Source organism: Bombus pascuorum, chromosome 7 (genome assembly GCF_905332965.1).
Source record: "Bombus pascuorum chromosome 7, iyBomPasc1.1, whole genome shotgun sequence".
Taxonomy (NCBI): domain Eukaryota; kingdom Metazoa; phylum Arthropoda; class Insecta; order Hymenoptera; family Apidae; genus Bombus; species Bombus pascuorum.
The window spans coordinates 12555268-12568050 of record NC_083494.1 but is presented as its reverse complement, the minus strand read 5'-3'; the positions used below and the strand labels follow the sequence as shown (position 1 = coordinate 12568050).

The 12783-nt window shown below is 32.6% G+C and overlaps 2 protein-coding genes and 1 pseudogene across 2 annotated transcripts; 2 read left to right on the top strand and 1 right to left on the bottom strand.

Annotated features, from left to right (window-relative positions):
* Positions 1–836: 836 nt before the first annotated feature.
* On the bottom strand, positions 837–2009 carry LOC132909073 (mitochondrial genome maintenance exonuclease 1-like). The gene is given in 4 exon segments (XM_060963658.1): positions 837–1026; positions 1100–1232; positions 1355–1578; positions 1638–2009. Coding segments are annotated over 4 exon segments (885 nt in total). The 3' UTR covers positions 837–870.
* Positions 2010–3411: 1402 nt separating this feature from the next.
* On the top strand, positions 3412–6256 carry LOC132909072 (acanthoscurrin-1-like; annotated as a pseudogene).
* Positions 6257–6535: 279 nt separating this feature from the next.
* On the top strand, positions 6536–12280 carry LOC132908739 (small ribosomal subunit protein uS12m). Its single transcript, XM_060963018.1, has 5 exons — positions 6536–6695; positions 6985–7032; positions 7153–7200; positions 10961–11179; positions 11737–12280. The coding sequence occupies exons 1-5, from the start codon at positions 6632–6634 to the stop codon at positions 11865–11867; spliced, it is 510 nt and encodes a 169-aa protein (XP_060819001.1). The 5' UTR covers positions 6536–6631; the 3' UTR covers positions 11868–12280.
* Positions 12281–12783: the final 503 nt, after the last annotated feature.

Genomic DNA, 12783 nt, shown 5'->3' with positions numbered 1-12783 from the left:
CTGTAGTTAACTTTCGCCATATGCCGTGCTAATCTGGTTGGTCAAGAATTACTCGGAAATTCAAATACGGCGAAATACAATGAAAGATACGTTTCCGCTACATAGCTTCAGCATTAGTTTACGGTTCCCAGGGGCATGCAAAGGGTTGCGCATCGTGCTTATAAGAGCCTGTAACGGGGAGTTGGGCAATGTCGCGCCCTGCGGAGGGTGGCTGGCTCCAAGTTATAATTGCTATATGTTAACCAACGCAGACAGGTAGGGAAGCGACCCCGTACGTATGGAACGTTCTTGATACCTTCCGCAGGTAGGCTCTGTTACGATTATTAGCACAGCAATTTATGGCAATTTATATTTAAACGATGATTTTCGAGAAGAAGATATTATGTAATAACTTTTGTAATTGATTGGGATATTAATAGGTATTTAACATATTCAAATGGCACGAGTAATTGTTTGGAAAGATAGTTAGCGCTGTTTACATAGATATTTAAGACAAAATTCATAAGAATGAATTTTATTATGAAAATCGTAATTTAATTATATTTTTAAAATTAAATTCTATTCTACTACGATATCACAAAAGATTATTTTTTTGAAATAATGTCGATAAAAAGTTAGAGAAGTTGTAATATTAAATGGAATTAATATAAATTATTGGTTTGTTTATTTTTGAATAAGATATAGCAGTACAGATTACATAGTCCAGAACACCTTTCTCTTTTTCGCTACAATAAAAGAATTCTCATCTTTTATAATCTCCCAAATAAAATAATATTTGTTGACTATGAAATACTAAAAATACTATGAAATTAATTCAGTGAAATATATAAGTAGTATAATATATACCCTATTTTAATTTACAAATATAAATTAAGTATTTAAATTATCTTTCTTATAATTTGCATGAAACTGTTCCAACCTATTCAACCATTCTCTCCATGTTATTTGCAGAGCATCACCCTTCAATTCATAAATACTTGCAGGTTCGCCATTAGTATAAGCAATGATAACCAAACATTTATCTATCTATTAGTGCAACTACATAATTTACATAAAACTATTTAGATGCCTTTATATATTACTTCTAAAAGATAGTTACCTTAAATGAATATTTACTAAAAGCATTAATAGCTCCAATATAAGCAGCAACTTGTATAGGTGCATCATAACTTACTGCAAGCAATGTTTTCCGTTCCCTTGACTTTTTTCAATCAATTAAATATATGTTACCCCTAACTAAATACTATTTTAAAGTGTAAAAAAGTAATTTTCAAATCAAAAACTAGTGTACTACACTGATGACCACATGATAAGTTATATTTCCTTATAACGATAAAGGCAATCTCTGTTATACCTATAGGAAGCAATACAGTTTATGATGCTTTTGTATCTCAATGTCAGATGTATCAGATTTGTCTCAATTTTAAGAAAAAATTGCATATCGTTTAATATTGGTTTTATACTAGAGTATATTGGTTTGATAGAAGGTGGAATATCAGTTGCTTTACTTAAAAACATCATTTCTATATAAGAATGAAATAATTTATCACTGTTAGACCTAATAGACCTAAAATAGACCTAAAATATATAACAGTCGTTAATATCTAAAATTCTCATTTTTATCATACAAATGTTACACCTTTACGGTATGTCTTAAAATACTCTTATTCATATATATCAATTATATTTTTCTTCCACCTCTCTAAAGCAGCTTTTACTTTGGGAGACATGGTTTCGCTAAGAATGTATGTTACAGTTGGAATTTTTAAATCTTCATTATCTTTAATACATCGTATTCCACAATTCTCAACTGTCTCAGAACCAAAAATAGATACTGATTTTGTGTTTACCATTACTTGAAACTTATTTACAGATTCTAATTTGTTTGTTTCTGATAACTTAGAATCTCTTTGTTGCTCTTGTAATACAGCTTTCTTATTATTGATTTGTTTATACACATCACCATCAACTGCTCCATTTACTCTTTGTGGAATACTTAATCGTAACATATTTATAACAAAGTAGTAATCAAAACAAATATAGCTTTATTAATAAAAGAAATATACGTATAATCTTATAAATCAATTTGATAACATTTTATACATTATAACTATCACTATTATTTCTTTCTAACACTTATTAAATAATTTCAGAAAGGTTAGCACGAAAACTCTAGCACTATTTTCAATACCTTGTCGTACCATCTGTCGGTGATTGTGTTACCTATTTAATGAGTGTTCTTTCCTGTCGATAAAAAAATTTCCGCTAAAAATCATTATCCTCCTTTGACACCGTTATTATACGTATTACATACCCTGTTATCTTATATATTTTTTTATTTTCTTTATAAAACAACAAATATTTTCATGATATTAAAAACGAAGGTATTCATCTCATATTAACCCATATTAATATATACCCACATATACATATACATACATATATTATAAAATAAATTAATTGTGGGAACAATTCTTATATATATCACTTCTTCCCACATTTCATATGATTATCATATAAAATGTATCATTTAAATTTGTAGTCAAGTCACGTCAAGTGAAATGTATTAAAAATCTTTGAAAATATATATACTCATAAATTTATCAGAATCTGCGTACTTTAAGTTTAAATTATCTTCGGATGGTCGACCGGTGTACTTTAAGAAGAAGAACGGTCCCAGAACCCCAATGGCTACACATCACCACAGCCAATGAACGTAAAACGTAGCCGTAATTTATCAGGCTTTACACGGTTCGGTTCGTTTTAGCTCACGATTGCAATTTCGAAGTTAGCCGCTTATCAAATTACCGGGTATCAATCTAATGATGCGGAGTGCGACCCTCTTCATCGATCTTACACAATAACCCTGTCCACGATCTCTGATACCTTTCGAAACTAATCACTTAGTAATATCTACGTGCGTAAACTTATAAGAAATTTGTTCAACTTCTACCGACTGCGTTCCGTTTACGTAATCGTAATGGTATAATTACTTTTACAACGAAACAAACGAGAAAAATGCCGATTAAATCAACCTACCTTTATATCTTCTACTTTTCAGATTCCTATCGAGCTCTAGAGTTGAGTCATATGATATTAAAACCGGCGATGTATATTGGGCGAGCCATTAATCAATCAGAAAATATTGCACGGAATCGTTCTAACAGGAAATATTTATTGCATTTTGAAAGTTGTTTACAAAACTTTCAATAATGAAACTTTTCCTTTTCATTAGGTATTCTATTCTCTATTTGAAAAATCGTCTTCTCTTATATTGAAGTTGAAATATATATTTCGACGAATTTAGGCGATCATTTTAATAATTATTTTCTGAAGTTATGATATAATATAGCTGCAACTGGAAATCACGAATTCATTCATCAATGTCCTTTCGTGATATTGGAATGGACCATGTCTGAGATCCTAATAGTGCTTTTAGATGGCATCCTATATATTAAATCGCTAGCGCTTTTGCATGATGATATACGGGTTCGAATTTCAATTTACGAAAATGTGTTTGAACAGCATAAACTTCTTGCCATAATGCTTACAATAAAGGATATAAAAACTCATTTTATATTAGATAGTATAAATTGTGCTAAATTCATTTAAAAAGTCGTGTTAGAAGAAGGATAATCGTAACAAAGATTTCTGATTTGATGTAGGAAATATTTCCAATAATTTTGTACACGAATCATTTACTTTTTCATAGAGAGTGCAATTCTTTGATAATAAATGCAATATATAAATAATGATATATCACTTCAATATTCCTATTTTTCATACGCAGAATATTTAGTCTAATTCGCTGTTACTCGATGTCCCAACGCAACACTCAAGGGAGGAAGTGTAACCATAAGATGCAACATAAAAATTTACATTCGTAATTTTACGTAACCGAAACCGAAAACCGTCCTCTTTGCACGTTGTAACAGTGAAAGTTACACAATATAGATGAAATTCGAGATGCGCGGAAAATACGAGCTAACGTCTCGCATTGAAATTCTTGTTAACCGACGTGCCAACTGGATCGAGCAAGAAAGGATCATCGTATAAAGTACGGCGTGACGCGACATTTCAAAGAAGCTCATCCACTTTTTGAGCATCCGATGCCATCCTTAAGCTAACCGTAAATACAATACTATATAACAAGAGAAGAACATGATAAGCTATCACTTTAGTTTTTACGAGAGTATTTTACAATTGGGTAGTTTGTCCTACATGTTATCAAAATTGTCTGAATACATTTATTCCACTCTCCCCGTAATTTGAAAAATATTACTTATCATAAGCCATCACTTTAGTTTTTACGAGAGTATTTTACAATTGGGTAGTTTGTCCTACATGTTATCAAAATTGTCTGAATACATTTATTCCACTCTCCCCGTAATTTGAAAAATATTACTTATCATAAGCCATCACTTTAGTTTTTACAAGAGTATTTTACAATTGGGTAGTTTGTCCTACATGTTATCAAAATTGTCTGAATACATTTATTCCACTCTCCCCGTAATTTGAAAAATATTACTTATCATAAGCCATCACTTTAGTTTTTACGAGAGTATTTTACAATTGGGTAGTTTGTCCTACATGTTATCAAAATTGTCTGAATACATTTATTCCACTCTCCCCGTAATTTGAAAAATATTACTTATCATAAGCCATCACTTTAGTTTTTACAAGAGTATTTTACAATTGATTAGTTTGTCCTACATGTTATCAAAATTGTCTGAATACATTTATTCCACTCTCGCCGTAATTTTAAAAGTATTACTTATCATAATATTTTATAATAATAGTAATAATAATAATAGTATATGAGAAGTTTACTCGAGAAAGGAAAATAATCAACGTAACACTTGGCGATTTCTTTAATTAAATATTCGTGTGCGCAAGAAAACCTGTATACGTTACTGTCTAAGTTTGGTGGAATCGACTGCTTGAATTTCGAGCGGTCAAACCGATTTCAAAACCAGGAAGAGTAACAAATCTATTCCTTTCGCGTATGAATGACGATTTCGTTATGATATCTATTACTAATCTTCACAATTGACCTATTTTGTTCCAACCGAATTGACGGTACCGCGCGGCTAATATTATCGCGGTGGCTGGTAGCCTCGCGTTGAAAAATTTTCGTGACAAGACAGCGACGGGAAAACAACGTATTAGAAAGGCGTGTAGACAAGTGTACACACACGCGTAATCCAACTTTGCCGGGATGCGATACCGCAAGAAAAAGGCTCGAATAGTATAAAAGGGGTGTATTCTATCCAACCTGCATCAGTTTCAGTCGCGAACCAACCGTCGCTACACATTACATTGCACTAGCAACATGAAATTTCTCGTGAGTAATTCCTTTGAAGTTGTCCTATTTATTTTGTTATACTACATATTCATAATAATGTTAAATTACTGCTTCGCTTTAATTAATAGTTAAATGTATATGGTACTTACATGATGTTAAGGAATAAGGGTCTAATATATGGAATTTACCCTAATACCTTGAATTACTCATTGAAAGCAGCAAGAAATATTTGATTGGTATTAAACATAATTAAACAAAGATATTAACTAACAAAATTACATTTTCGAAGGAAAGCATAATTTTATATATTACGAGGAACTAACGTGTTTACGTCCAAGTATATAGGCTAGACTAGTATTACGAAGTATACTTGCAAGATTATCACATACAAGTTAACTTTCTATTTTCAGATTGTTCTTGCTATCTTCGCTTTGGCATCTCCCTTGTATGCCCAATCTGAAGAAAAGGTAATCGAGAAGAGAGGCATCAGCTATGGTTTGGGAGGTGGTTTAGGTCATGGAGGTGGCTTAGGTCATGGAGGAGGTAACGATAAGAAAAGAAAATTTTACTCTAATCTTACGTATTCTAATTTCTGCAAGGGCTACTCCTGTCCTCTAAACAATAGGATATGTTTGATAATTCCTATATTTATATTATAAAGATGATCTATGACTTGTAATTTGTCAGTTTACTAACGTGATAAAAAATTCTTTTTATTTTTTTACTTACAGGACTTAGTAGTGTATCATACAGCGTTCCAGTAGTCACCAAAAGCATCCGTATCTCTAGCGGTGGATTGGGAGGATATGGTCTTGGAGGACATGGTCTTGGAGGACATGGTCTTGGAGGACTCTCCGGTGGACACGGTGGATGGTGAAAAAGACAGTGATAACTATTCTGATTTTATGGTACCGCATCTTTTCACATATTTGATGGCGAAAGGAGCTTTTGTACTGCAAATCGTAAAATAAATTTTTAATAATTTTGTAATCAGTGTTATTACTGTTTCCTTGTTATACCCCATACACTATGTGTAATCAATCGTTAAGTAAAATTTTAAATATATATCATAACCTACTTTAATAAAATTAATTTTAAGGTTCCTAAAGCTTTAACGAAAGAGTTGATTATTTTTATTAACATTTTTAATAAACAGTCATAAGGTTCGTGTCTCAGATAAAGATAATGTAGGAATGGGTTTTATCTATCCTCACTTTGGTGACGTAACGAGGTTCGATGTTTTGTCGCTAGGCAGAATTGTAAGAATGTGATATAAAGTTGTATTTTATAAATTTGTGTGATTATCAATTAAAAGTTAAAACAATCATGAATTTCTTAGCAAGAAGTATGGTGAGTGGAGTTAGATCTTGTCTTACAAGTTCCATCGCAGGTACGGTTACTATATCAGAGAATTATAACCTAATCCTAACCTAACCTCTAACCTAAACTATCAAAATAAAAAATATCACAATTTTTGTTTATCAACAATAATTCACGTTATTTTATGGCCCTAATTTTATATACGTACCATCAATATTATTTAAAAGTAATTAGTTCCTGTTGTCAAATAAATCCTTGTATCGTTCTCAATTATCAATTCTTGCTTGCTATTTTAGCGTATCTTTTAATAAACGTTAATTTTATACATGATTTTAATAGAAAATATGTTTGTTTCACAGCTAGCAAACAACATCTAACTAAATTATGTGCAAACCCTGAAATTCAAGGTATTATTCTCCTAATTAATAAAGTTCTAAGTATATATTATAAGGCTATGATTGGGAAAAGTTAATTTAGAACATAATTTATTGTAATAATGTAAAAATAATATTCTTGTTTCTGAATAGGAAGTGTGCTGACTACTAATAACTCATATATTGGAAGCTTGATACAAGGTAAGCTATATTTTATAAATCAAAGACAATATTAGATATGATACATTATATTAGATATATATTATATATATAGTATAATATATATTAGATATACAATATAATATATCGCAGAATAAGATATCTATCAATTAATAAGAACTTGGTAATCTCTCAATTTTAATTTCCTATTAAATAAAAAAATTACTATTAATAACTGTTAGTAAAAAAAATCATAATCATACTGTAAGCAAATATCAAAACCCTAAATATTCAACAAAAGTATTATAAAAATATTCTTCAAAATTCGTAAAAGCGCTCGCTTTAGTACCTAAAAATAATTGGAACGCTCGGAAAAATACAGAAGTTTTTAAAAATATCGATGAAAAGGGCTTTGCTTGAAGCAAACCAAAACCAGCATTGACCCATTTACGTGAAATCGTGTGAAGGTCCATCAGTATTATTTGCACTTTCCATAAGTGTAACCAGGCCAGACAATTTCATAAGAATTCGAGTGACATCTCGAATTTCCGTAAGCCTTTCCGAAAGATCGGTATCTCCGTTTTCTCAACGGAGTAAATGCAGCAAAAGGGGTGGTCGACCTAAAAAGGGACCACGATTTTCTTCCCTTATTCTTCGTCCGCGAAAAAGCGCGTGGCTTGCAAAAGCACACGCAGCGCTTTACCTCTTTGATGCCTACAAATAGAAAGAAGAGACGTCTCAAAATGCAAAAAGGGATCCGGCTACTACACAAGAAAGGACACGAATGGGAGAAAGTAAGCTTTTCCTCGGCCAACAGCGAAAATCGCTGGGAATCAGAGGGGTGACGTGTCCATTTGTGGTTGACCAGTTGTCAGATGTGATCCTGTGAAGGATACAGCCTGCAGTAAAACTGTTATCCGTATTTTCGCAACGATACAATGGACCATTCGTGGGATAGTTTCGTTCTCGACAATTAGGAACGGATGTTATCATTGGACACATTTTTATATTTTTTAAATCATTGCATGCAATATTATTTTTTTAAATATCGTTGCATATGTTGTATAGATTATTATCATCGTATTCATTTTCTTCTATTTTGGGTACAATTTTTCATTTTTCAATTTCCTTGCTAAATTTGTATTTCTATAATAAATGCAAAACTATAACTACAAAATTTGCGAACTATGGTAAAAAATTACTCGTACAATTATAAGTATGCTTTAGTTTACTCAATACAAACATCATGAACAAACTATAAAAATTTCTACAATTTTCTTCATTAATTTTATTAAACATTTTCACGTTTCACTATCTTTCTTCCTTTTCTAATATAAAAAATGTCTTTCTATTCACTTTTCACTGTTTTCCTTTTTTCCATAAATGAATGAGATCCTTAATTCAAACTAAACCCGAAACACAACTAATCTCAATATTTCCAGATTACGGACAATGTTTGTTTTCCGAGCAAGGCCTTTGTATCGGCTTCTAATTTCACCAGTTGTTCATTTCTTTCACTAAACAGTCGCAACCGGAAAGGTAAGCCTCGGATTTAGCGAGTGATAGATTCCTGGCTCTGTGTATGCGACAAAGGCGCAACTACGACGTCGTGAATTTTCGCAATGTAATCTTGCGTATTGATTTTCGAGAAAAAGGGTTGCCTTCCATGCATAATAGGTTCTGCTGGTCTCTTGCACTAGTTAAGCCCAAGTTAGGTTGGATTAGTAGCAACAGGCTTGGACATCTGTCGTGTTGGAGAACGGTGGTCAGTCAGATCTCGAAATGAACAACAATGGCACAGTCTCGACTAACAGACCCTGTTAAATCGTGGACTTTCATGAACGACCAAAGAAATATCACGAAATTGTCATGTCATCGTTGACATTTTATTTCGACTACGAATCTCGTCGAATTTATGAATGTTTTAGGCGAATTTCTTTCAAACGACTATGAACAACTGATTCTGCACAATGATTTGAGAGTGTTTCGAATATTTAGAATCTTTCGTGGAAAATTGAAATGTTCAATGTAATTATAGCGAACTTTTTATTGATATTTTATTATTACTGCCTTCATTGAAAAATTATAGAAGACGCTTTAACGTATCTTTTCTGTTTCTAAAGTATCTTTCACTTCTCTATGTAATTTCACAAAATGTTGTATTACGTAAATGATTTTGAAGACTGGCATGCAGGTAGTAATTTATTATTCATAATACTCTCCTATTTTAAAATATTTTCGCCTTCCGATATGAATTGTTTCCAACAAATTGCCTATTATCTTCAGGCAACATTAATTGCGTGCTAGCCTATAATCATTAGTCTTGTGACTGTAATTAGTACTTCCATTTGCATACATACATAATATCATGACTACTCGACTTAAAAAATTAGACAAAGAAAGACAATCGAAGAATTTCATCACTACGTACTGTTCATTTTTTCTAATTTTGCAAACAGTAAATTGCTGTTCATTTTCAGGTTACGCGATCTCATGGATCGTAGCGTTTTGTACAAAGATGGATGGACCTTGCCTTGTAACAATGTTTCTTAATAAGCTTATACACGCTTCAGCGAAAAAGGTCTAAACTTGGACGAGCGGCTTGCAGATGTCAAACGCCCGTCATATTTGATATTCCATCAACTCCAGCAACCCTCTTTTCCCTCGGTTCGTAAGATTATTTGCGAAAGAGTTTTCAGTTTCTTCGTGCTGTTACCACGCAGTAGGTCTCCTATTTTTCCATACTTCGTTGACAATAGCCTTGACTGGAACATGGTCATCCTTGGGGAATATTTTCTTGTCGCAATCCTTAGTCGTGTTGCACGATTTTTTTTTCTCATACCATTCACGCAATTCTTGTGAAAATTGTGTCGAAATTTTTGAAAAGTTATTCCGAGAAAAATAAGGAATTATTATGTGAACACATTCAAATAATTATTCTCAAAGAAACTGTATCGAGATCTTCGTAGAACTGTCTCCAAAAAAACTTTTATCGAGTATTTTGAACAATTATTTTCGAATAAATTGTGTCCAGATTTTTCTATTTCTTTTCTATTTCAGATCTTCTATTTCTTTTACATGTAAATAGTTTCTCGCGAGGCAATCATTGCTCAACGTTTCCTAATTTATCGAGATCGACAATTAGTTAAGAAGTCGTGTCCCTGGGCGTAATTTCGTCACCGAAAAGTACGTTCGACGCTAATTGGGCCCGGTTTGTCGTTACATAATCGAAGAATTTCTAGTGAAAATCCAATTGTACCCATTCACCGGGCGATTACTTTCCCTTTACGGCTATACATGTCTCGAAGATAAGAGTATCACGCCTGTAATTGCTTCGCAACTACTCCTTTTATTTCCCTCAGACTCTTTTGGGGACCAAAGGTGTTTCCTCGGACGACCACACGAAGCCTAATACGTCCACTTCGTTTGGTAAATACAGGTTTTTGTCTTTGAAACTTTGACAAAGGAACGCGAACGAGAGAAAGGCAAAACTGCTCAAGAAATGGGAGAAAATAAAAGTTACGTGTTACGCTCTACAAAGTTGTTCGTAGCCACAAGCATTCGCAGATATTTCATTTTTATTTAATCAGAATATTTATTGGAAGGAAAAAGGAAAAACATACCTTAATGTAGTAAACAGTAGAAGTCTATCAATTTTTAGAATAAATTGAATGAGAGAGAAATTTGTTTCATATTAATAGCTTACTTGAAAAAAATTCTAAATTGTTCTCCTAATTTGTTATTTTTACTTTATATTTGTTTTATCGAACTCACATTATAAGTATGTATTTAATTAAATTAGGCTTACAGATAAGACTCGGATCAACATTAAGAAGGTTGCATCGATTTGGGCCGTATAAAAAATATAAGAAGAAGAAAAATCCTTTAGAAGGGAAACCATTTGCAAAAGGCGTAGTCATACAAACTTTAACCCGAAAGCCAAAAAAACCTAATTCTGCGAATCGAAAATGCGTACTCGTCCGCTTATCAACTGGCAAGGAAATGGTCGCTTTTATACCGGGTGAGCACATTTTAGATTTCATATTATAGAACTATTATAGAAATATGCTAATCACGAGAAAGAAAGATATTTATGTAGCGGCACATGGCTGTAGAAAAAGTTTCAAGTTGAAATGGAAAATTCAAATCTGGCAGAGACCCATATTATTGTGCCTTTGAATACTAACGTTGTTTTGGGTTACAAGGTATAGAAGCAAAAGAACTTTGAATAGATTATTATTGCTGTTTTTTCTAATCTTTAGCCAGAGTTACATAAGAAGGTTAACTTTTTGTGATAACGTCCGCTGATATAAATGTACGAACGTGCTCCCTGTGATATCAATATTATTATCCTTTTTTCGATTGGTATAGTAGCATTGAGCGAGCGACGAATAAACTCAGCATACACTATCTCTGTATTTGTACTTATACTTATTTTAATACATCCGACTATTACAAATTCATTCACTCGATACTTTATTAAATACACTTACGCGTTATAACCACCTCATTTAATATAATAGATCCTAATTATCTTATATATCAATATTATAATAATTATGTTTCTTATCTTTTTAGGCGAGGGCCACAATCTTCAAGAGCATAACATCGTTCTGTGTAAGCCAGGAAAAATAAAGGATACTCCGGGTGTTACAATCAGATGCGTTCGCGGCAAGTATGATCTACCTCACGTAATAAAGAAAACTTAGTTACACAATTTATCGTAACTTCTGTAAAAAATCTTCTTTTCCTATATTATACTACATAATATATGATGTGGCGATGTGTATATGACGGTGTACAATGAATGATAATTAAAATAAGCTTTTGCAGTTGATTTAAAAAAACAATTTAATTTGGTTTATAATTAAAGATCACAGAAAAGAACCATGCCAATTCCATTTTTATTGATTTTCTAACTTGTATGCAATTTGGTTAGCAAACAAGAGTAGTTTAATAAAATATAGTTGAAAAGAAGAAAGAAGAGAAAACATTATTTCAAGAAACCTACAAACACATACTAAAAAATAAAGAAAAGAGATAGCAAAATAACTTTATGAATGAAGTATATAATCCTATACATACAGGATTTTACGGAAGCGTTTTGAACTTGAAGATGTTTCCCCCATAAAAAATAAGAAATGCATTATCATGTTTTTCTACTGTCTCAATCCTAACTCCAATTACAGATAGTTATCATACAGATATCGTCAAAATTTTCCTGATAATGTCACGAATTCAATCGAACAAAGACAGAAAGGGTTCGTCGAGATCACGGTTTTAGAATCTAGCGGTCCACGAATTGTGCCCTTTTGACACACATTTTCGAGTGCCGTTCCCTACCGTACGTTTACCGTTAGTCGTCCTAGGAGATGGGCGAACGCCAACACAATGTATATTCTCCTATATCGACATGTCAAAATGCGGAAAGAAGGGTCGCAGCACGGCTCCCTCCTTTCCACGTTATTACGGAAGGGTTGGTCTGCTCTTGCATCTGCACCATGCATCCACCCACGCGGCCACTGGCTATTGGCCACATGACATGCTGACCAACATCCTGGTATTTTCAAAAGAATAGTTCTCAACTTTGCCTCGCCTCAAATATACTCTTTCTCATCTTGTCGA